This window comes from Narcine bancroftii, chromosome 3 (assembly GCF_036971445.1).
Source record: "Narcine bancroftii isolate sNarBan1 chromosome 3, sNarBan1.hap1, whole genome shotgun sequence".
In the NCBI taxonomy this organism is placed as follows: Eukaryota; Metazoa; Chordata; class Chondrichthyes; order Torpediniformes; family Narcinidae; genus Narcine; species Narcine bancroftii.
Window position 1 is genome coordinate 61,828,242 of NC_091471.1, and position 26,528 is coordinate 61,854,769.

At 40.7% G+C, this 26,528-nt stretch overlaps 1 protein-coding gene across 1 annotated transcript in view; it reads right to left on the reverse strand.

Moving 5' to 3' along the window:
• Nucleotides 1-1,404: 1,404 nt before the first annotated feature.
• The window catches only part of LOC138757204 (uncharacterized), a 31,170-nt gene continuing 6,046 nt past the window's right edge, over nt 1,405-26,528 (reverse strand). The window contains exons 3-5 of the mRNA XM_069924170.1: nt 14,079-14,237; nt 11,919-12,009; nt 1,405-1,915 (exon numbers count right to left, since the gene is read on the reverse strand). Coding sequence (XP_069780271.1) covers nt 1,753-1,915; nt 11,919-12,009; nt 14,079-14,237 — 413 coding nt within the window. The 3' untranslated portion in view covers nt 1,405-1,752. The remainder of the gene's footprint in view (nt 1,916-11,918; nt 12,010-14,078; nt 14,238-26,528) is intronic.

Here is a 26,528-nt window from a genome sequence, read left to right on the forward strand (position 1 = left end):
CCACTGGTGAACGTCATCTTTTGACACTTCTTTAGCTTAATGCCTTCTCGTAAAGGTATATTATCTATTATTTACAAGAAATTGTTATGTTTAAATCAGACTTTGTTCATTAAAATCAAAAATGCTTGGGAACAGGATTTAAATTTGACTAAATCGGATGTGGATTGGGATACAATTCTTCAGTTGTTTAATAGCTCTTCGTTATGTGCTCGACATTGTTTATTACAATTCAAAGTGGTACATAGAGTGCATTTGTCTAAGGCTAAATTGTCTCATTTTTATTCTGATATGACTCCCTTGTGTGATAGGTGTAAGAGCGGAGAAGCATCATTAATTCATAAGTTCTGGACTTGTCCTAGTCTAGAAGAATACTGGAGAGAGGTTTTCCATACTTTATCAAAAATTTTCAATGAAGACTTAACACCGAATCCTTTGGTGGCCCTCTTGGGTACAACAGGAGGGAATGATTCATCTTTATTTTTGGTTCAGAGTTGCACCATTTCTTTTGCCTTTCTTTTGGCGAGGTGAGCGATTTTACTTAAATGGAAGGATGTTTCCCCACCCACTCATGATCAGAGGTTTTGTGACATCATGTCCTATTTGAACATGGAAAAGATTTGTTATTCAATTAATAATTCAGATACAAAATTCCAGAACTTATGGGGATAATTATCTTACTTTATAATTTTACTCCAATGTTATTAAATTGTTTGACTTGTATCTTTTGCACGCCCCTCATATAATTTATTTATTTATTTTTACCTTAATTTTTCTTTTAATACTAGTCATATCTGGCAACACGGTTAGGAAAGAAGTTTGAGTTTTTCTCCTCTACTATTTTATTCTTTCCTTTTCTTATATTATTAGTTTTTTTTTCCAAAAAAGGTATATATTATTTAGAATATGAATTTTGGATATGATTTACAATTTATGTATGCTAGTGATATATGGAATATCTTATTTAGTTTATGTAACTGTCCATACTATATTATTGAATTGTACCCTTTTTGTATAAGTTCTTTTTTAAAATCAATTTAAAATATTTTAAAAAGAAAAAGACTCTTCAACCAAATGTTTCTTGTTTACATGTGAGCTTTGGTGATGTGTGAATGCAAGCTAAGTATTATAATGAAGCACAATCTGTCATTAACTGGTGGCTAAAAGCAAATTTATGACATGGATTACCCAAAACAATGATCAGTAATCTCCCTAAAATTGAGTCAAAGGGAACAATTGCTCCTACTCAAATGAACCCAACAAATAGAACTTGACAAATTTTTAATCAACTTTGCTTTGATGTTCATTATTTAACTCACTGAGCCTTTGTGGGATTTTGTCTACATATTTTGACTTGTCATTGATCATCTCCGTCACACTGGGATTAATACTTTCCCTACAATTCAGGATCGGTAAGACCATAGCAGAAGAACAGTCCAAAGGACAGACCCATATTTACTGTTCCTTCCAACAATTTCATCTCCACAAGGGTTTCTTCTGAAAGAGTTAAAAATCATTGATGACTGTCAGGTAGATTTGAAGAACCTATATATTTTTCTTGCTCATCATTTGTCCGCTGACAACAAAAATAAAATAATGGGTTAATTCTACTATATCTATAAGACAGTAAGGGTAGGATACATTTGCACACAATAGAGATTCTAGAGTATGAGGCATTACTCTATCAATGGTTCACAGTCTTGTCCAAATGTATATAAGTTTCTCTAATTCTAATTAAGAGAACAAGTTATTATTTCAATCGTCTTCGAAAAGGGATGTTATTTTGCCATCTTTCCATTCAATCAGTATTTCCCCATGTTTCAAAGATGGGGAACGAGAAGCATCGTGTTGGAGTTTGAGTCCTGTTGTCAAGGATGTTTTTTCATCTGAGTCAACAATTCCAGTCTTTAACTTTTTACTGTTCAGAAATGCAAGAAATACAAGTTTAAAAGTATCAATAAAATATATGGATTGAGTATTACAATCAAGTTCTACCAAAAATAATAAAAACTTAATTAAGATTATTGAAATTATGAAGTTAAAACAGGTTACCATCTTAATATTTAAAATATTAAATCGTTAATATGATGATAAAAATAAACATTAGTCTGCAAATAAAAGTTATCGATTGTGTGGTTTCCTTCATTAAAAATGAAAATTGAAAAGATGTGGGCTAGAATATCAGGAAAACACCACCTTCTTCATGTTATGCCAAAGAGTGGCTGCTCGAACCTGTTCCATACCTCAATTCTATTACACACTTCAGCTTCATATCCAAGGATCCCATTAGTTAACAAAATCTATCAATTCCAATTATGAAGGTTCTATTTGTTACAGCAAGCCTCCCTTTTGGAGAGAACATTTTAGATTTTTACTACCTCTTGTGTGAAAATATACTGTAATGATAGTGTCTTGTCCACTAGATGAGTTGTTGCAGCTGGTAGATTAAAAATGGATGCCTCCACGAGGTCGTGAGTGCTTTAGCTAATAAAGTATACAGGTATTTGTTATAAAAGAAATTACAAATAAAAGAAACATCACATGGTACCAAGAGTAAAAAAACACCAGGAGTGTACAGAGTGAGAATTAATCGATGGCAGCAGAAAACAGAGCGTAAAGGCTGCTGTCGCTGTAAATTGGACTGAAATGTCGACCACGAGTGAAAGTTGTTCAAATAACAATTTATGCTGTACCTGCAAGTAATTGGACTCAATTACAAACCTGATACATGGAAGATTGCACTGATACTTACTGTGGTGGGATCTCAAATACTAGAGGATTTCAATACATTTGTTTTTGTCGAGGCAGATGACAAAGGCAAGTTCAACAAGGTTATTGAGATGGTTGATGAACACAATTCACCAAAGAAAAATGAAACTTTCGAGAGGTATATATGTCACTCGCGCACACAGCTGCAGGGAGAGCTTTGGTACTTTTTTAATGGACTTGAAATTAAAAGCAAGAATATGCAATTTTGGATCACTGCAAGAGTCAATAATCCTTGATCAAATCGTGTTTGGGATTATTGATAAGAAAGTGAGAGTAAGATTTCTGCGAGAGTCAGAGCTTACCTTAGCTAGAGCTGTGAAGATATTGCCACACCAGTTAAATAGCTCTGCAGCATGTGAAAAAGTTTGGTGATAGTGCAAACACCAGTGAAAATGAAAGCATAGTCATAACCACAATGCCTGGACACACACACAAACAAAAAAGTGAGATATAGGAAACTACAAAAAGGTGGAGAGACATTCAATTGTAAATGATATGGCACTCAACATGCACCAAAATGATGCTCAGCCTATAGAAAAGTCTGTAATAAATGCAAAGGGCAGAATCATTGCATAAAGGAGTTTTTCAAAAAGGAAACAAAACAAGTGAAAGTGTGCACACTATGCATTCTATAAAAGAAATTGCTCTCAGTGATGCTTCGTTGGCATGGTGGTGCAGAAAGATTATAAACAAACAGACACTGAACAGCCAAGCATACAAATGGAACAAATATTCCTTCCAGATCTCGAAGGTTATTCAGGTGGCGTGAGTTGATTTTGAGGCTCCAGGCGCTCAGGAGTTTTTCCATAGCAGCTTTGGAAAAATTTCTTCGTCAATTAAATTGTTGTGTGCTGTTAGACAAAAGCAAACACACAAAACCGAAGAGACTGTACAACAGGCTTTAATCGACAAAGACATCCAGAGAGCAGGGCTGGCTGTGCTGTTGTAAACTCTGAGGGAGTCTTTGGAGGGCCGGCTCAGGCTTATATCCCAGAGGGTGATTGACACCCGACCAGGTGGGGCTTGATCTATTCAGGTCAGCTGATTGACAGCCAGCCAGGTGTTGTCCTGTACCCCATTCTCTCCTGAAGGTTCAAAGTTGCCCCCTGCAGGAGGCCAGTGGTGTACCACCACACCAATGCCTTAAACAGTCGCAGCATCACTTCCCAGCTCCTATATACTATGATTTATGAAGGCCAGCATACCATATGCCTTCTTAACCACCCTGTCTGCATGGAACTTTGTACCATAACTCCAAGATTCCTCTGTTCTTCTGCGTACCTCAATACCCTCCCCTTCCCCATGGACCGCTCCCACCACAACTTCCTTGTCCATTCTTTCCTCCAATCGTCCCCATGGCACCTACCCCTTTGACCGTAGGAGGTGCTCCACTTGCACCCACACCTCTTCCCTCATCACCCTTCAGGCCCCAAACAATCCTTCCACTAAAGCAACATTTCACTTGTGAATCTGCAGGGGTCATCTACTGCAACTGGCACTCCTGTTATGGTCTCCTCTACATCAGAGAGACTGGATGCTGACTGGAAGATCACTCTTTTGAGTACCTTGGCTCTGTCCACTGTAATAGCAGGGATATCCTAGTGACCAATCATTTCAATTCCCCAATCCTTTGCCGACATGTCTGTCCATGGTCTCAATCACTACCAGACTGAGACTATGTGCAAATTGGAGGAACAACACCCCATCTTCTGTCTGAGCACCCTCCAAGTGGATGGCATTAACATCAACTTCTCGGGCTTTGTTAACCCACCCCCTGCACCCCCCCCCCCAACTCCATCTTTCCTGAAATCTCATTTCCTCTAGCTGTGTGTGTGTCTCTCTCTCCCCCCTTTTCCTTCACTTTCTTTTCCCCCAGCTTTGTTTTCAAAGAGCCAAAAACAAACTCCCCCAATCAATTCTCACCTTTCCCTCTCTCCTGTCTTCCTATCCACATTCAATTCACACCTTTTGTCTGTGTTTCTCCCTTGTCCATTCTTACATTCTCCCCAGCCTTTTAATTCTGTTGCTTGCCTGCTTTTCACATATCTTGAGGGAAGGGCTCAAGCCCAAAACATCAGTTCTATATCTTTACCTCCTATGGACACTGCGTAACCTGCTGAGTTTCTCCAGCATTTCTGCGTTTTTACTATAGAAACAGGCCCTTCAGCCATTGCCTACCCGAGCTAGTCTGCAGTAACTCACATTCCTCTAAACCAAGGTGGCCAACTTTGTTGAATGTAAGAGCCACATACGATAAACTCTAGATGTTTGAAAGCTGCAAGACATCTTCTTACTCATTTATGCATATTTTTAATTAATTTTTTTTCTATAAATAATAAGAAATACATACACGTGATAATATTTATTCATGCATGGATTTTTTTATACTGTTAATTTGTATTAGTTTCACATAACAAACATTCTCAAAAACCTGACTGATTTTCTGTGAATATTTCTGCACAAGGAAGCAGTAGAGGCTGCATTATTAAATATATTTAACATAGAGTAAGATAGATTTTTGCATCATAGAGGAATTAAAGGTTATGAGGATAAGGCAGAGCTGGGTCAACAATCAGATCAGCTGTGATCTCACTGATCCGACGGGCCTGATGGATGACTCCTGCTCCTGTTTCTGATGTGTTCTCTTCGGGAACATTGCTGCCACGGGTCTCTGCATCACTGCAGCATCCACAGCCCAACACACGTTGTGGGAAGCAACCTGATCAAAGCTGCCTTTTGTGGCAGGATGAAGCCAGAGGGCCCACAGCTCTGCACCTCCCCATCCCACCCACCATTCCCCTCTTCCCAGTCACTGGCAGGATGAGGGGAGCGGCTGCTGGGAGCGGAGGCTCAGATATGGAGTGGTCTAATCTCTTTGCCTTGTGCTGATTCTCCATCCATTGGGGCTAGAGCTTGCCTGTGGCCACTGACAGGACCTTCACTGCTGCTGCCTGCCCAGCTCTGCCTGGCTTGGTTCCTGGGTGAAGTTAGGAACCCCCTCCAGATGGACATCCTGCCTCTGGGGTAGGCCATGCCACATTGGAGCTCTCCTGGCCCAGCTACTCCCTGCAGAGGACACTCAGCTTTGCCCAACCCTCCTACTGCGCACCCCTCCTACCACTCTGCTGTGGCGTGGCCCAGCCCAAGCAAGGAGAACTCGATTCTGGCATGTACTGCTTACTCCGCTCCACAGCAGGGAACATTCCTCCAGTGCCCACTTCCTCTTCCCTCTCCTTATCACACAGCCCAGCTGTGACCCACCCAGGACCCCCTGGTCTGACAGCAGGGATTCAAACTGTCCTGTGCAGCTTCAGGTCCATTGGTATCTGCTCCAGCTACCAAATTTCCGCGAGCCCCACATTACATGTCAAATAATGGTGGGTGAATTGAGGACAGGGGGTCATAGTCTGAAAATTAGAGGTTATCCATATAAAACAAGAGATTAGGAAGAACTTCTTTAGCCAGAGGGTCGTGGATCTGTGGAACTCGCTGCCGCATACAGCAGTGGAAGCCAGATCACTGGGATTATTTAAACAAGAAACACACAAGTATCTCATTAGTGAGGGCATCAGGGATATGGGGAAAAGGCCGGAAATTGGAACTAGTGTAGAGTAGCTTTGTGTAGATTTACGGAACAGTCTCAATGGGCCTAGTGGCCTGCTTCTGTTCCTTTGTCTTGTGACCTTGTGATTACATGTCAAATGGCCAACCTGCTCTAAACCTTTCCTATTCATCCATCTGTCTAACTGCCTTTTAAATGGTGTATCACTTACTCTTTTTCCAGTTTGTTCCACATACCAACAGTGTGTTAAAATGTTGCCCCTCAGGTTTCTTAAATCTTTCCCCTCTTACCTTAACTCTCTGCTCTTTAGTTTTAAATTTCCCTCCCCGGGAAAAGAATGCCATCATTCACGTAATCAATTCCCCTCATGATTTTACATGTCTTCCTAAAGGACATCCCTCAGCCTCCTATGCACCAGAAAAAAAAAAGCTCCAGCCTATCCAGTTTCTCAAACCTCAAGTCCCAGTAATAACCTTGTGAACCTTTCCTGCAACCTTTCCAACTTAGTGACACCCTTCCTGCAGCTAGGCAACCAGAACTGCACACAAAGCTTCAGGTGTAGTCACATCAATGTCTTGTATAGCTGTAACATTGTACATTATTAAATGTCTTCTCAGGATTTCAAAGAGATGTTCTCCTCAAAATATGGATCATTTGTCCAGGAAAGGTTTCTCAAATAACATATGGATTGGCCTATCATTGAGAAATGAGTCAGGACAAGTAACCAAAGTGTCAGTGGGAGAGTACTTTGAGGTCAGTGACTGTAATACTATTAGTTTTTGTTTTTAAATAACTAATGATCTAAACTTAAATTAGTATGAAAATAATTGCACTTAAAGATAGGACTGGTCCACAAATTAAAGGCCTAATTTGAGGCTATTATCAAAGGTTGATTGGGAGAGACTGTTTTCAAGTCAAGCGATGTCTGGTAAATGGGAAGATTTTAAAAGGGAGAGTTCAGGCTCAGCGATTAGATTGAAGGGCAAAGCTGGCATGATGACGGAACCCTGGTTGATGATGGATACTATGGCTCTGGACAGGAAAATGGAGGCAAATGTCAGATATAGATAGCTGGGACGATGAATCCTTTAAAGAATACAGAGATGTAAGAGGGAGATCACAAGAGCAAAGAGGGTATGAGGTTACAATGTCCTGCATCCAGGAGCTCAGGGTGGCCACTGCAGACAGTGCACAGGTGGTCTGCACAACAATCCCCATGTCTTGCCATTGTAGAGAAGGCCACATCAGGAGTACTGAATGGATTAGACAAAGGTGGAGGAGATGCACATGCAATACCCTTCATTTAATTCTCATTTAAATAATGATTAACAATAATTGATGCCAAATTTCTCAACAGCGACAACAGACCCTTAACTTGGCATTTTATTTTCACACAAGGATAGAATTCTCTACTTCTGTTCAGTTATGAAGTAGTCAGAAATATATACTGAGTAAATAATGTGAACAGTCATTTCGCAGAGTCACATGACCTCCCTGTATAGCTTGTCAGACTACTGACTCAGATATTTTGTTGCCACTTCCATCCATTCTGTTTGTCAAGAGTCGACTTTTATTCTGAACCGGTGGCAAATTTCCAACCTCGGTTGGAGTGACTGGGATGGAAATTAACTAGCTCCCTTGTGTAAAATGGAAACAGCAAAATGTAACAAAATGTTTTAAGATGGTAATCCTGCAAAAATCTTACTTGGAAGATAGAAGACTTCAGAAATCCATCTTCTGGGGAAAGGTGTATCAGGAACTTGGGTGTTGATTTCATTATCTTCCACTGAAGTGCAAGTTCATGGGGTGTACAGTCCGATATTGTTGGGCAATCTGGTGTTAGAGCTCAGAAATCTAATGCTCAGAAAAGCAAGTGTATCATGCAGCTAAAATTCATTGCACCTTTGAAGTTCAATGCCAGAAGTGCCAAGTCAGAAGGTTACCTCTCTAATTGTCAAATTAGGGCCAAATTGATGAGGTGATTCTCTCCATATTTGGAACTAAATTGAAAATGCCTCAGATAATGTTTATTGACTTTAATAAATTTTCATTTCCCTAGATTTAAAAGATTCCTTGGGACATTCAGAAAAAAAAATTACTTCACTGCTACTGAATTGTTTTTGACATTGATTCGCTGTTTTTGGAAAATGCAGTGATCAATAAAGGCACAGCAAATCCACACAGACAGCAGGAAACAGTCAGGACAGTATTTTAGTAAAGTAATTTGAGGGAAAACTGCCAGTGGTTAATCCACTGGAAGAATTCTAATTTTTCATATTCTAATTAGAACATAGAAGAATGCATTACAGGAATAGCCTGTATGAAGCTTGACCAAACATGATGCCAAATTCAAATGATTCTTTCTTCCACTTTTATTCTCATGATAATTCCCAAATGAATCTTCTTCTTTTCTTTGGCTTGGCTTCGCGGACGAAGATTTATGGAGGGGTATGTCCACGTCTGCTGCAGGCTCGTTGGTGACTGACAAGTCCGATGCGGGACAGGCAGGCACGGTTGCTAGGGAAAATTGGTGGGTTGGGGTTGAGTGTTGGGTTTTTCCTCCTTTGTCTTTTGTCAGTGAGGTGGGCTCTGTGCTCTTCTTCAAAGGAGGTTGCTGCCCGCCGAACTGTGAGGCGCCAATGAATACAATTTTAAAATTAACCTTTTGTGCAAACGTTAGAATCTGATTCCTGAGGTTCTACATCAGTGACAGAATTTTTCTACTAAGGTATGGGTCAGAAATATAGATGGAAAATTTGAAAATATATGCTAATGTTTCAAGTATTCTTGGCCTACTTAGCTCTCCATTTCATAAGACCATAAGACACAAGAGTAAAAATAGGTTATTCAGCCCATTGAGTCTGCCCCACCATTTAATCAGGAGCTGATCCATTTCCTCACTCAGCCCCACTGCCTGGCCTTCTCCCTTTAATGCCCTGGCTAATTAAGAACCTATCAATCTCTGTCTTAAACGCACCCAAGGACCTGGCCTCCACAACCGCCTATGGCAACAAATTTTCCACAGATTTACCACCCCCTGACTGAAGAAATTCCAACACATCTTTGTTCTCAGGGGACGCCCTTCAATCCTGAAGTTGAGTCCTCTTGTCCTACACTCTCCCACCAAGGGAAACTATCTTTCTACATCTATTCTATCCACACCTTTCAACATTCAAAATGTTTCAATGGGATCCCCCCTCATTCTCCTAAATTCCCACGAATACAGAACCAAGAGCTGTCAAATACTCCTCATATGATAACCCTTTCATTTTTGGAATTATCCAAGTGAACTTCCTTTGACCCTCCCCAACGTCAGCATATCTTTTCTTAAATGAGGAGCCCAAAACTGTTCCAAGTGAGGTCTCACCAGTGTCTTAGAAAGCTTCAATATCACATCCTTGCTCTTATATTCTATTCCTCTTGAAATGAATGTCAGCATTGCATTTGCTTTCTTTATTACTGACTCAACCTGCAAGTTTATCATCAGGCTATCCTGCACAAGGACTCCCAGGTCCCTTTGCATCTGGGTATTTTCAATTTTCTCACCATTTAAAAATAGTCTTTCTGTTTATTTTTTCTCCTGAAGTGCAGGACCGTACACTTTCTGACATTATATTTCATTCGCCATTTTTCTGCCCATTCTCCTAATCTCCTAATCTGTTGAAGTCCTTCTGCAACCTCCCTGTTTCCTCAACACAGCCTGCTCCTTAGCTGACCTTCATATCTTCTACAAATTTGGCCACAAAGCCATTCATTCCATAATCCAAATCATTAATATACACAAGATAAAAAGAAGTAGCCCCAACACCAATCCCTGTGGAACATCATTGGTAATTTGCAGCCAATCAGAATTTGATCCCTGTGTTCCAACTCTCTGCTTGAACAGGCACTACCTTCTATCTAATTACCACTACCAATGGATAATGGGTCTCATCTACATCAGACAGACTGGACGCAGTCTGGGAGATCGCTTTGTTCAGCAAATAGGCTCTGTCTGCCAAAAAAGTGTGAAGCTCCCAGCCACCCAGTTCCGTTCTCCATCCAATTCCCTTGCTGGCATGTCCATGGACTCATGCACTGCCAGACTGAGACTACCCGCAAATTGGAGGAACAACACCTCATCTTCTGACTGTACACCCTCTAACTAGATGGGATTAATATTGACTTCCCTGGCTTTCGTTAAAACCCCCTCACTTCTTCCCCCATCACCTTCCCCTAATTCTGTCTCTCCCTACCATCTCCTTTTGTACAACTTGCCTCGTCCCTTATCATATCCAACGCTTTTTGTTTTTTAATTTTTATTCTTTCCCCAGCCAGCCTTGTCTGAATTCTGAGACTTTTTGAGATTTCCTGCTTCTGGCATATTCTGCTTATTCCTTGAAGAAGGGCTCAGGCCCAAAACATCAGCAATATATCTTTGCTTCCTATGGACACTGAAAACATCAGCTGAAATCACAGCATCTGCCGACTTTCGTGTTTTGCTCACTACCAATGGGAAACATGGAGCTTCTGTAGCAACACTGGATTTTCTGCAATCTAGATCTACAGAGATTAGTGAAAACTGTTATATGATAATGTCGTAAGACGAGAATGGTTCCTTCATTAAGATATAATTAAGATTGGTCTTTAGAAATAGATTACTCCAAATACAGTAAAAATCCTTGCATCTGGCATCTATGGGGATCATGGTTGCTGGATAAACAATTTTTTCAGTTGACTGAGAAACACCCTTACAAATGCCTAACTAATACACCTGCATTAAAAATATACAGTTTAAAAGAAAAAAAGTGCAAAATATGTACAGTAATTTGAAAAAAAAAGTCCTTAATGATGTAAAGTTCACTTTAATCAGCTAATTCCCTTTACTTACAAAATTTAAATTCAATCCCCTGTCACTGGCACAGTAACAGCATTGCACTAACCATGCCCCTGTCATAATTAATCTCCCTCTCCCCCAAGTTTACAGATAAAGCCTTATGAATGAACCCAATACTAATAAAAAGTCTTACAAGGCAGGGATAGGGAGACACTTTGGGAGAGTCGCACCAGCAGCCGGCCCTTCATTCTGGCCAATGGCATTATATTTAAACACAACTTTATGGAAACTTTATTCAAACAGCTGCTGCGGGCTGAGCACAACCAGGATGCTCCGCTGGCCGCATGTTTGCTCCCATCTTTACCCAAGATGGGTTGTGTGTTGCTTCGAAGAACATTTACTTCTACAATTTTAAACTTTGATTTAATTTTTTTTAATTTACTCTGACGTATTTTAATTTCATTTATATTAAATTCCTCCTTTGTTTGGCTGGTCAGCTGGTTTGCCAGTTGCTTGAATTCCGGATACCATGGATTTTACTTTTATTTTAACACGAAGAAACAACATAATTATTTTCAGAGATAACTAGTTGGGAGGGCAAGCTCAAAGTTTGGCTAACTTGCTGCTCAGTAACAAAAAAGCTGGAGAGAGATTGCACTTCTGAGGAGTTTATGCATTGCTAATAGACTGAGTTATTTAATTGGTAGTCAAACCAGTGGCACATTGTTGTTCATTCAAATCAACTACTCACACAATTAATATTTTCAGACTTACTTTTTATGAGTGATATTCAGAACCAGTACAATTATGCCGAGAATTAAGGTTATCCCACCCAGGATCACCATGACAATTTTCCAAGTAGTTCCTTAAAGGACAAAGATACATTATATTAACCATACCTATGGCATTTGTTGAAAATAACATGCATAGAATGAGATCTCTCTCTAAAGGGTACAGAGCAGCCATTCTGAATGGGGGCCCTAAGGGGGCCACAACATATTTAAGTAAAAGCCTGGTTTTGTTTCACCTCACATAACAAAAAATTTACCTATGGCATCTGTTGAAAATAACATGCATAGAATGAGATATCTCTCTAAAGGGTACAGAGCAGCCATTCTGAATGGGGGCCCTAAGGCCCCCAGGGGCCACAGCACATTTAAGTAAAAGCTTGGTTTTTTTTTCACCTCACATAACATAATTTTTTTTTATGTAGTCTGTAGGAGAAAAGTATGGAAGAAACCAAACCTTGATTGCTTCACAGGGAAGGGGGCACTTAAACTTTGAGCAGAGCCCTGCGTGGGTGGGTGGGGTCATAGCCAATAAAAGGTTGAGAATGACTAGTATAGAGTTGAAGATCCTCAAAGGGACTTGACAAGATGAATGTGGATGGGACGCTTCCTCATGTGGAAGAATAGAGAACAAGAGTTGACCCACTTCAGACAGAAATTAATTAATTTTATTTCCCTCAGAGCATTGAGTCTCTTTGGAACATTCTTCCTCAAAGTAAGATGGAAGCTGAGTTATCAAATATATTAAGGTGACGGTGGAACAACTTGATAGGCTAGAGGGTGAAAGATTACTGCAGATAGATGGGAATGCAGAGTTGACGTTAGAATCAGCCGTTGTCTCATTAAGTAGTGGAATAGACTGCTCAAGGCTCCTGTTCCCCATTCATCCAGCAGCATTTCATATTCCCTTGATTGTAAAATAATTCTAACAGTGTTAATTGAACCATTAACCAGAATTCATCTTCAATGCAATTCTCACCTCACCTTATCATAGACATTCCCTTGGTCCTAACCACCCCCCTAACCTCTCCTCAACTTGCCTTTCTAGTTCTAATAAAGGATCTCAAGAGATGGAATTTTGGGGATGCCTACAAGATGACATTTTAGAGCAGCTTGTGGTCAAGCCCTCGAGGGAAAAACAATTCTGGATTTAATATTGTGCCGTGAACTGAATTTGATTCAGGAGCTACGGTAAAGGAACCCTTGGGAGGCAGTGATCACAAAATGATAGAATTTGCTCTACGATTTGAGAGGGAGAAGCTAAGCTCAGATGTGTTGGTGTTACAGTTGAGTGAAGGTAACTACATTGGCATGAGAGAGCAACTGGCCAAAGTTGATTGGAAGGGGACCCTAGCAGGGAAGACAGTAGAACAGCAATGGCGGGAGTTTATGAGAATAATTCAAAAGATGCAGGATCCTTTAATCCCAAAGAAGAAAGAGCATTCTAAATGGAGGGTGAGGGACCAGGTCTGACACAGGAAAACAGAGTCAGCATAAAAGCAAAAGGGAGGGCAGATGGTAACACAAAAATATTGGGAAGCTAGAGGATTGGGTAACTTTTAAAAACTGACAGAAGGCAACAAAAAAAAACAATAAGGGGAGAAAAGATTAAATATGACAGTAAGCTAGCCAATAGCATAAAAGAAGGCACCAAAAGATTTTTCATGTATCTAAAGAGTAAAAGAGAAGAAAATGTAGATATTTAACTGCTGGGAAATAATGCTGGAGAAGTGGTCATGGGGAACAAAGAAATAGCAGATGAACTCGATTGCTATTTTGTGTCACTCTTCACTGTGGAAAACACAGCATCGAGCTAGAAACTTGAGAGAGTCAGGGATAGAAGTGAATATAGCCGTTGTTACTAAGGAGAAGGTGCTTGGGAAGCTAACGTGGATAAGTCACCTCGATCGGATTGACTGAATTCCAGGGTTCTAAAGTTTAACTTAAATTAATGTAACCAAAATAGGTTTTGACAGAAATTTATTATCTTCATGGTTTTAGGTCTTTAAACATTTTTTTGCTGCTCTCTTAGCCAATCTATGCCAGAATTATTCCATCCAGGCCACAAATTATCACAGCCATAATAAGGATAAAGACATTTCCTGAAAGCACTTTTTTTAAAAAAAAGCAAAGCCACCAGTCTCACCTTCAGTGGATTTAAATTTTGCTGCTTTATCGTTGTCTTTAGCAAATGTGAAGTTTTCAAAGGTAGAATAGAAAGACTCGGAGACAAAATTAGTCACTGGAGTGTTTGTTAATTTTTCAACATTTTCTGCTAGGTCTTCTGAAACTGAAATAGGAGTATCTGAAAAGAAGATAGTTCACATCAGATTTCATTACAAGAAATTTATATCTCTTCCACCTGGCATAAACCCCTGCTTGCTTGAATCACAGGAACCAACATTAGACCATAAGACATAAGAGCAGATGGAGTCTGCCCCACCATTTAATTATCAGCTGATCCATTTCCCCACTCAGCCCCACTGCCTGGCCTTCTCAGCATCACCTTTGATGCCCTGGCTAATCAACAACCTCTCAATCTCTGCCTTAATAACATTAGATTAGGAATAATATCATTCATGGATGCTGGTTACTTTACTGCAGTGTTTCCCAAACTGGGTTCCGTGGAAAGGCTTAATGGTTTCACGGAAGAAATGACAGGAATCTGGGTTTTTTTTAAAATTACTTTTTACCTTTAATTCCATTTGTTTTTGAGGAGAAGACAAGAAGGCGGCCACAGGGGAGGGAGGGGGAGACACATGCAACCCTCCGCTGATGCTCATCTCGGCTGCTCATTTGCACAATATCCGCCCCACCGTTCCAATCGGTGCCCGGGCTCAGCCTGTCTGTCAAAGGGTCCGGCGATGGGGTTCTGGACCAATTAGCAGGCCAAATGATGGGGGGGGGGGGTTAGAATTGTAATGTCTCTTTTCCCCACTCGTGCAGCCAATCACTGGGCCATGGTCCCATTGTGATGTCGGCAGTTGGACAGGCTTGATTGGATTTAAGATCTGAAATCTCCTCCGTCTAATCTACAGCACTCACTCCCCATGTGTGATCAATACAGCAGGAGTTCTTGAGCTCTGTTTATTTTCCCCTACTTGTGTGGTTTGCTCCATTTCTCATTGACTGATGGTGCAAACTGTGTGGCTAGAACTAACCTGCTTCTGCAAGGTGAGGGAGCAGCTGAAAGGGAAGGTAGAGGGGAAACCCATTCATTGGTGTGACTTGCACAATCGCAATAACTTGGTTCTGGCACCTCACTTCTCGTTAAAATAAGTGATGGCACAATAGTTTGCTACCTCGGCTTGGGAGTACAGCGGGCTGCCTGTGCTGGAGAGACCACCAGTACAGGTAGGTTGTCCCTCTCCTGCTCCGGGGACCAGATGCACACAGGTAGGGGGAGAGGCTTCCCCATGGAGATGGATGGTTGATTTGGAAATATAAAAAAAAGCAGATTACAGGTGAGGAAAGGCAGCCACAAGAGCCCTGCCGATACTAGAATCTTGGGCAGACAAAGAATTGGTGGAGGAAGTCTGCAGGTCAAACAGCATTCATTGAGAGAAAGGGTCAGTTGTTGAACTCAGAGCAGAATAGCAAGTGACAACTGGGATTCGGGGCAGAGGGTACCCTTGGTCTCAGACTGGTGTCTGTTCAAGCAATAATACATTCGGGAACTCAAGATGCTCGTGCTGTAGGTGGGTGGGTGGAGGGCATAATAATTCATTTGGGGGGTGACATGGCTTGCGAATGCTCCTCCCAATGAACCGACCCTGTGTATATGCCAGGTCTTTTAAACTGTAATTGACGATTGGGGTCCCATGATTCCCAAGTGCTCGCCAAAAGGGTTCCATGAGCAAAAATGTTTGGGAAGCCCTGCTTTACTATAATGTGGTCCTACCTGTCTAATTTTGCTTTCTGCACTGAGCTTTGGGGTTTATTTGCAGGATTCATGTAAGATTTTTAAAAATACATTTGTTGTTTTGACCTAATATTGGACTGTAATTGGTTCTGATGGAGTTGGGGCATTTTTTTTTATTGCGGTTAATCAGTGGTGGATGAGGAATTGTATGGACATTGAAGCATTGAAGGAGCTACATGTATATTGGGTACATTTCACCAGCCCACCAAATGAAATCACCACCTACAGTATCCCCACGTATACCCTTACCTAATCTGGATTAGAGGATTTATCTTGTTGGTCCTGAGCACCACATATTCAGCAGCAAGCCATATATGTGATAAAGCCTTCAGCTGCACACTGGAAGGCGGTCCAGCTTCAAAAACACCTTCAATGCTTTGTGAAGGTGAAGTACAATCACCGCTCTGCCAACTGTCAAATATGCAAGGGACTTCTCATATCTATTAAATGCCTTTGATATTCAGAATCATTTGAAGCAGATAACTAAAACATTTTAAAATACTGGTGACCAAAAGCATACAATTGAAAAGATTATACCAAATCTAAATAAGTTTTTAAAAACAACCTCCTTTCCCTTAACTTTATAAACAAATTCCCATTAAAAGCAAAAGGGCCTCAAATCTGAAGAACCGTTATTCTGCGCAAATGCTGTGGAATCTCTTCAAGATGCTATTGACAGATGTAGTGCTCTGTGGATCTTCTACTGTTTAAACAGATAAACGGTGGTAGTTGCATTCAGAACTGCCAGTAATTGATAGGGGTTCCAGCCTAATGTTTTCTATTATAAGAGCTTATCATCATATACATATAGAATATCCAAATGCATCAAAATTCTTACTGCAGCTACATGGTTACACAAGAAACACAAACAATTATATATTGTATAAATTAAATTACCAGTGTGCCATGAGAAATATAATAAATATAAAAGGATAGATGTATAAATATTCACATTTGCAGAGAGTGGAAAGGAAATTATGTTTCACTAGTGCACACTGACATTTGATGGTCTTGAAGTAGTGTTAGGGTTAGTAGTACAGGGAGGTTCAAGAAACTGAGAGCTGTTGGAAAGAAACTTCTTGAACTTCAAGCTCCTAGACTTCTGTCTGAAGATAACAGCAAGAGCAGATCATGACCAGGCTGATGGAAATCCTTAATGAATCTGACTGCCTTCATGAGGCAACACCTCAAATAGGTGTCTTCAATGGATAGGAGATTGGTGCCAGTGATAAGCTTGGCTCAGTTTGCCACTTTCTGTAGCCTTCTATGTTCCTGGGCATTTGAGCTTCCTAACCAGGCCATGATGCATCCAACTTGTATATTTTTCACAGTACAATTGTGGAAGTTCAAGAGAGTATTCAACAATGTGCCAAATTTGTCTTTTCTCATTGGCAGAGTGCCGACATAGTGATATTTCATTTGTATTCAGAATAAAATGATAAGCAGTGAAAATAACTTTCCCCCCCAAACTTTAGCGTCTGTAGAAAGGGCAGTGGCTGCATTTAAAACTGGGTAGTTGACCACAGTGGCATGAGTCAGCAAATCTTTCATCTTCACGTGGTGTTGTTTCCCTCTTCAGTCCAATGGATGGTTCTGGTGTTTCTGGACAGTAAATCGAAAAGAGGGTTCATGATATGAGCTGCTCCCAGAAGAAACCAACAGTAAAAATTTACCATTCCCAATAAATTTTGCAGGCTTTTAACCATAGCAGGTCTTAAGTACTTGGTAATGGCCTCAACTTTGCATGCATTTATCAGACTGATGGTCAATCCAAACTTTTGAAGACAAATAAAAAGTGTACAAAGATGTTCCAGTATCAGAGTGATGGCAAAAAACTGCCCAAGATCCAAAGCACATCACCTCATCTGTGAAACACAGTGGTGGGGAGGTTATGGCCTGGGCACGTATGGCTGCAACAGGTACTGGATGATGTAACTGCTGATGGCAGCAGCAAAATGAATTCTGAGATACATAGTAACATTGCATCAGCTCAAGTTTGAGCAAAGGTCTCCAAACTCTGATGTTCAGAAATATTTGAAGCAGTTAACTAAAACATTTTAAAATAGCGAAAGCACACAATTTCCTTTGTGCTTCAAACATACAAAGGAGCTTTTAAAAGCTAAAAATTAGAAAATTCTTGTATGGTCAAGTCAGTCACTTGATCTAAATCCCATTGAGCATGCCTTTCATATGCTGAAGAGGCAAGCTCCAAAACAAGCAAGAGTTGAAGATAGCTGCAGTAGAAGCTTGGCAGAGAATCACCAGAGAAGATACTCATCACCTGGTCTATGAATCACAGACTTCAATCAGTCATTGTATGCAAGGGATATGCCACAAAGTACTAAACATGATTATTTTAATATACATACCATGGCTATGTCTGTACTGACGACATCACTGTGCCCAAGATTATCATTACTCACTCCAATCAGAAGCCATGGACGACTGCAAAGCACATGTGCTGCTGAGGAGCTGAGACTTTGCCTTCAGAGCAGATGACAAGGTACCTCTAGCTATTGCAAGAGCCCAACTCTCTAAGGCCATCAGGGAGGAAAAGCGTGCACTTGCCCAGCAAATTCATAGTCACTTTCAGGGCAGCAAGGACATGCAATGCATGTGGAGGGGCATTCAAGATATCACCTACCATAGGACTACACTGTCTGCCTGTGCTGGTGAATCTCCCACCCAGATACACTTAACAACTTCTACATGCGTTTTTGAGGTAAAAACATTATGTAGCGGCAAAGAAGACCACCTGTCCTCCAAATGATCAGATGCTGTATTTTACAGTGGCCACTGTGAGGAGTGTTAGGCAAGGTCAATCCACAGAAAGCTGCCGGTCCAGGTAACATTCCCAGCAGAGCATTCAGGGGATGTGCGGCTCAGCTGGCAGATCTTCTTACCGACATCTTTAACATCTCCCTGAGCAGTGACACGGTCCAACGTGCTTCAAGGCCACCATCATCGTCCCCATGCCGAAGACGTCATCAGCGTCCTGCCTTAATGACTACCGTCCTGTCGCACAGGGATTTCCCCTGCACATCGAACAGCGATACTACATCATACAAAACCAAAGACAGTTAAAGAGATGCTTTCGTTTTTGGGTTTGTCAGGTTATAGTAGGCAGTTTATCCCATTGTATGGTGAGTTGACACATCCACTGCGAACTTTGGTGAATGAGCAGGGGATGAGGAATCTGGGAGCTACACTTGATTGGACTGCACAGGCTGAGATGAGTTTTATTCTATTGAAGCAAGCTCTTACAACAGCTACAGATTTGGCGATTCCAAATTATAAACTGCCTTTCTTTTTGGATGTTTCTGAAAAAGCACACACAATTGATGGTGTTCTTTTTCAGAAAAAAGGGGGTGGAAGATGTGTGCTCATGTATGTGAGTATCACACTAGACCCGACGGAAGACAGACACCCACCATGTACGAGACATGCAGCGGGAGTAGCAAAGATTTTACAAAAGGTGGCACACATAGTAATGGGACATGGCCTGACGGTATTAACAACACATAGCATTGTAGCATTTGTGAGCTCGACAGCATTTACAATTACTTCACTAAGGCAGACGAGACTAGAAAAGATCCTGAATGCTCCAAATGTTACATTTACCCATGAAGGCATTAACATGGCAGACAATATGGGAGAGGGAGAACCACACTGTTGTGAGAAGAGGGTAGCGAAGGATATTAAAATAAGATCTGACTTACAGGCTACACCCTTAAGAGAACCAGATGAAACCTTGTTTACAGATGGGTGTTGTTACAGACACCCCACAAATGGATTGAAAGCTGCCTATGCGGTGGTACGAAAAACTACAGGAGGATTTGAAGAAATCATTACAGGGACAGTGAGAGGAAAGGAGTCAGCACAATTCGCAGAACTACAGGGAATGATAGCAGCATTAGAATGGGCAGAAGGGAAGGAGGTCAATATATATACAGGCTTGGCATATGTGGTAGGGACAATTCAGGTCGAACTTAGTCAATGGATTAGAAGTGGGTTTTTAACAGCAGCAATGACCCCAATTAAACACGAGAAGGATGTTAGGAAACTGGCTGAGGCCCTCCTGAAACCAAGGGCATTAGCAGTTCTTAAATGTAAAGGACATGATAGAACAGATACGATGGTGGCTCGGGGAAATCAGGAAGCGGACATGGCCGCTAAAAGGGCAGCAGGATACGGCCCTCAGTTTATTATGATACAGGCAGACAGAACAGCACATGACTTATTACCACCATGTAGGGTAGAAGTAATAATACAGGACAAGCAAAGGCATCACCTCAGGAAAGGATGGTATGGGAGGAAAGGGGGGCAACCAAGGAGTACTTCGAGAGTTTCGTTATGGGGCACATCAAGCTCCTGCTGCCGCCTTCACCAGACCCCCTTCAGTTCGCAAATAGATCTAACTGCTCTACAAATGAGGCCATTGTCACCACCCTCCATCTGGCCCTGGAAAATAAGGTTATGCATGTTCAAATGCTGTTTGTTGACTTCAGTTCGGCATTCAACACAATCATACTTCAGTACCTGATAGGGAGGTTGAGCTTGCTGGGCCTAAACACTTCCTTCTGCAATTGGATTCTTGACCGGGAGACCTCAGGAGGTCCAGATCGGAAACAGCACTTCTAAGACCTTTACACTGAGCACGTAGGCCACCCCCCCTCCCCCGCCACCCACCCAGGGATGTGTGCTTAGTCCATTACTGTTCACTCTGCTGACTCATGACTGTACAGCAAAACACAGCTCGAACCACATCATTGAATTTGCTGATGATACAACCAGCAAGAACGATGAGTGAGTGTACAGAAATGAGGTGGAATCGCCTACAGAAATGAGGTGGAATCGCCTACAGAAATGAGGTGGAATCGCCTACAGAAATGAGGTGGAATCGCCTACAGAAATGAAGTGGAATCGCCTACAGAAATGAGGTGGAATCGCCTACAGACTGGTGCAGAGCTAACAATCTGCATCTGAATGTTAATAAAACAAAATAGATGGTTGTCAACTTCAGGAGGGCCTGGGGGATCACTCTCTGCTGACCATTGACAGCTCTACCATTGAGGTCATCAAGAGTACCAATTTTCTTGGTGTGTGTTATGTCTCTGTGTTACTTAGGAGGCTTCTTAAATAACTTAGAGATGCAAGATGCAAGAATAAAGAGACTTTATTTACTGATGCCTTCCACCATCTCAGGAAACTGTTCACACACACATAGATATATACATATGCCCCACAGTGGTGCACTACAGTTACTACAGTGAGAAGGGTGTATTCTTATGCAGTTACAAAATAGTTCACATTATCCTGACTATATAAAATCCCTCCTTCTCAAGATAAAGAAAAATATAATGTCCTTTATCACTTTCTTTCAAATGCAACTTAAGTAACTGAACTTGTACACTAGTTTATTTACACAACTTTTTTTTTTAAAGTCCTTATCGATATCACACTGGTGGCAGTATGTTGCTTCGCCATCTTGTGGATTTGGCTGTGACCGTTGGGCTCTGTGTTGCTGTTCCACGTGTAGGTGATGTAGCTTGTTGTGCTTCACCTGACAACTGCTGTGTTGATGTTTCTGTATTAGTAGTTGTGGTCTCTTCACTTGACATTGGTGTTGCAGGCTTTGCTGGTATTAAAGCTTTCTGCTTCATCACATCTTGCATCGGCCGGATATGAATTCCGTTCCTCTTCAGCTGATTGCCAGAGTCTGTCTCAACAATGTATGATCTTGGTATCTCAGCTTCTCTGATGACCTTTGCTGAGGTTCATGTTTTCAACATCAGCTCTTGAATATGCACATGCTGACCTCTGACGAGTTCTGACAATAGTTGTACTTGTTTGTTATAATGGTGACGTCGTTCTTCTTGCATGTCAGCCAGTCTTCTTCTGGTTTCCTCCTGGTCTTCTGGAGGGGGGATTTTGCTTGACAGAGTTGTTTTATATCTCCTGCCATTTAGAAGTTCTGCCGGGGACTTCATGTGAGCCCTTACAGGTGTTACTCGTAATGAGAGAAGAGCTAGGTCTGGGTCTTCTTTTGTTTCACGACACTTAACTAGTGTTTGTTTCACAGTTTTCACTTGTCTTTCAATGAACCCATGACCTTTGGGGTAGTATGGGGATGATATAGTGATAACAAACCCATACACTGCAGACCACTTTCTGAATTGTTGTGACATGAACTGTGTTCCATGGTCACATATTATTTGCTTGGGTATTCCTTTTTCAGCAAGTAACGCTCTCATTTCTGAGGTGATAGTTGATGCTCTCAGGTTTTTCACCCTTTTGATGAATGGAAACTTAGAGTAGTAACTGTCTACTATTAAATACCACTCTTGATTTTTGGTGAACAAGTCTACTCCCACTGTGTGCCCTGGCCTGGCAGGTACTTCTGTGGAAATAATTTCCTCTTTTTATTACATGTTTCTGTTCATCCTTTTGGATATCTTCTTCGTCTGGATCTCATAATTGACAGAGATCAATTTCATCTCCTGGCAGCTATCCAGACCTAGAATTGCTGGTCTGTCTGCATCTACCACGTAGAATGTACAGAGGATGTTCCTTCCCTTATGGCAGCCATTATTATGTTCTCTGGGAATACCTGGCGGTAGAGTCTGAGTGGAAGGATGTTGCTTTGTGATCCACCTTTAGGTTAAATATCGTAGGCTCATTCTGGATTGTTCTCTGTGTTTGGATCCTTGTGCACAACTCACTTCCTTCTTTCATCTCACCCAACATCTCGTGAAGGTGCATGGATTCCATGTCTAGTATATGGTTGTCGGAGTCCTCATTGTTGTTTCCTTTTATGTGATGGATCTTTTTCTTGTCTTTATTCTTCACTGATATTACTGTTTTCTTCATACTACACTTGCACATCTTTGCCCAGTGGCTTGCTTCACCACACGCTCTACATTCAGAACCATATGCGCAGATTTGTTTTGGTCATTGAAAGAGTGTTGTCTGCTGCACTTCCTGCAGGTCTTGGGGGTTTACACTTTTCTGATTGTGTTCTTTATTGGGTTACAGGCCCAGAGGACCCCAAAACCCAGCAGCAATAGAAATTCACCAAGACAAATGGTTACTTAAACAAAAGTTACTTTTAATTTTCTTTAAACACAAAAACAAGATCAAACTTTAATTTAACCTAACTTACCCCCCCTCCCCTTCTAATTCTAAGTGCATATGTTTGTAATGTGTGCAAGTTCAGAAAAGTAATGTGATTCACTGTCCAATCTCATTTCTCACTCCTCCAAGTTCACTGGTATCAAACAATTCTTATACCGTGCACAGAATTTAACATTTATGAATCTTAACCAGGCTTTGGTGCTTGAAAGGTAAATGGTTACCGCTCAGGAAGGTACTTGTTTTTCCAGAGAGATTTGTTGCTTGTTGGACACACACAAACTGATTCCTTCTGATCAGCCACTTCAGTGTCTTGCCAAAGAATACCCATCAGGGTTTTCCAGATGATAACCTCTTTCTTTCAGGTCAGCACAGAGTTCCTTTTCTGTTTCCCTTATGTCAGGTAAAACATTATACAGCCTGCCATCTCCTCTTGTATGGACCACAATGACTTTCAACAGGCTGAACTAAGAACTCATAACCGGTCTTCAAAATGGGGGTTTCAAACAAGCTTCCAAAAGCCACTGCAAAAAACAAGCACACACTCACAGAAAAACCTGTTTGACTCTCTGCTTGCAAAACCACATGACTTTCCTAAAACAGCAAACTGCCTTCAGATTGATTGCAGCACTGGACCCAATCTTCTGAGTCAGTTCATCTGTTGCTTTCCAAAACAATAATCCATTACTCCACAGCATGTCCAATTAACACCTACTTGTGAAGTTCTTCAGCAAAAGCAGTTTCCATTCTCTTTACAAAGGCACTGGGAGCCTGGCTTGAGGCAACTCTTGCGTTTTAAATGAGATCTGTGTTGTGAAGTGTTTGTGACCTACATTAAACCCACCCCCTCAAAAAAGAAAAAGTGTATATCATGGCTAATGTGATTTATGGTGTGAAAAATAAAATTTTTAAAAAAAAACCCACCCCCTCCCAGAATTTATCTCCTTTAAACATATCTATATACAATATAAAATATAACATAATCCGTCACAATAGCATCAACCCTTCCTTCTCTTTGCTGTGGTGGGTCTGCATAGATATGGATTTCATTTCTGTCCTCGTGGCTTCAAGGACTCTGACTATGTCTACAGCTTCAAGCTATCCTTTCCTATAAGAGACTTTTGCACTTCGGGATGGGCACTCCCCCAAATGAGTTGATCAACTAATCTTTCCTCTACAATCTTAAATCTGGATTTTGCAGCAACAATTTTTAGTCTAGTGAGGAAGTTATCAACAGTTTCATCAGTCTCTTGCATTAAACCTTGAAACTCATAGTGTTTAATTTTATGATTAAATCTGGGTTCAAGGTGAGAAGCAAACTTTGCAAATATCAGTTCTGAATCATTTTTTTCCACCTTTGTAAGCTCCAGCTATTAAATAAGTCAAGGCCTCGTTCCCCTGTCCAGAGAAGTATATAACTGATCTTCTCCTTGCTGTTGCATTTTTAAAATAGCTTTTGAATCCTAAATTGCACTTCTGCTGAAACTTTTTAAATGATTTAACAACGTCTTCAGCTTTCCAGTCCATCACTGGGTAAACTGCTGTTGCTCCAGCCATTTTTTTTTTCTTCCTCTCCTTCATATTTCATTGACTTACAATCAATTGTATGGCTTTATTCTTTTATACTGCTGCCACCATGCTATGTCTCTGTGTTACTTAGGAGGCATCTTAAATAACTTAGAGATGCAAGATTCAAATAACAAGAGACTTTACTTACTGATACCTTCCACCGTCTCAGGAAACTGTTCACATACACAGATGCATATAAATACACCCCACAGTGGTGCATTACAGTTACCACATTGAGAAGGGTGTATTCTTTTGCAGTTATAAAATAATTCACATTATTCTGACTATATAACAGTTTGCACTTGGCAGAGAATCTCATTTGGTCCATTAACACCAGCTCCATCGCCAAGAAAGCCCAGCAGTGCCTCTACTTCCTGTGAAGGCCGAGGGAAGTTCATCTCCCACCCTCCATCCTCACTACATTCTATAGAGGATGTATTGAAAGTATTCTGACCAATTGCATCATAGCCTGGTTTGGAAACTGTTCCACCTCAGACCATAAGACCTGCAGAGGATAGTGAAGTCAACAGAGAAGATCATTTGGGGTCTCTCTTCCTACCTTGGCAGACATCTACCACACACAATGCATGTAAAATGTAAATAACATTGTGAAGGATTTCTCACACCCCTCATAAACTTTTCTCCCTTCTGCCATCTGGAAGGAGGGACTGTAGCATTCAGGCCCACACGTCCAGATTATGCAACAGTCTTTTCCCCCAAGCCATCAGGCTCCTCAATTTCTAGAACATTTATTTTCTAATATATCATAGATTTTTATTGTTTTATGGCTTAATATTTAACTCCTATTTATGTAAATCTGCTCCATGGTCCTGGATAAACGCTACCACATCTTTGCTGTGCATTGCTTTAGTCATTATGGTATGAATGACAAATACAGGTGACTTGGCTTGATGTCCCAAATATTATAGTGCCCTGAAATAAAGGGACTATGTATTAAAAGTGCTGTGATTTCTATATAGTCAGACTAAATTGTATACAAATAACCTTGAATAAAATCTGGAATATGCACTTCAATTACATGTGAATTGTTTGATCACAAATTTAAAACTGTGAAGCACAGGGGCAAATAAAGGAAAAAACATGTCTTTGTCCAAAGCATTATGGAGAGCACTGTATACAAGTCTAATGAGTTTTTTAATCAACCCAGATACATTAATAGGTCCCAGCTGTTACTTGATATTTGAAAATGTACTATTTTAACAATTTGAATCTCAGTTTCAAAAATGGTTCTCAAATAAAAACACTGGAAATATACAGCAGGTGAGCATTTTGGTATTTGATTTTTCATACCTTGAAAATTCTATTGGTGGGACATGGAAATATCATCAAGTCTATCCTTTAATTCATTTCCCAAATACCACATTGATTTAGTTCTTGGCCTAGGCATGAATCTTTCATTACTAATACTTGCTGTGAATGGTTAATTTTGGCTGAATTGACCTGGGGAAAACTACTTGAAGAGAAACAGTTTTTGAGTGAGCATTAACTTAAAATCTTGGAAAATAACTGACAGATTTAAAAACAACCCACATTTAATAAACATAACCATAAAAAGTTGAATTTCTGTTAAATTAATATCAGTGTGCATAAAATATATCGATTGTTAAAGCATTTCAGCAAACTACATTGCCAATACATTTATGTTAATTTACCACATATGCAAAACTATCTTGAGAACTGGAGAAACTATTGCCTACTCTCCCTGTGACTAGATGGGTTTCCTCCAGGTCCAACAATTTCCTCACAAAACCCAAAGATGTGTGATCAGAAGGTAAAATTTCCACTGTGAAATCCCCCTAATGTGCCGGTGAATAATAGAATCTGGGGAAGGATGATAGAACATAGGGAGAATGGGATTAATGTAAGATTGTTGCAAATTAATACTTTATGGTCGGCACAATGTCAGTGGGCTGAAGATCCTGTTTCTATGCTTAATCTTTCTTGGACTCCATG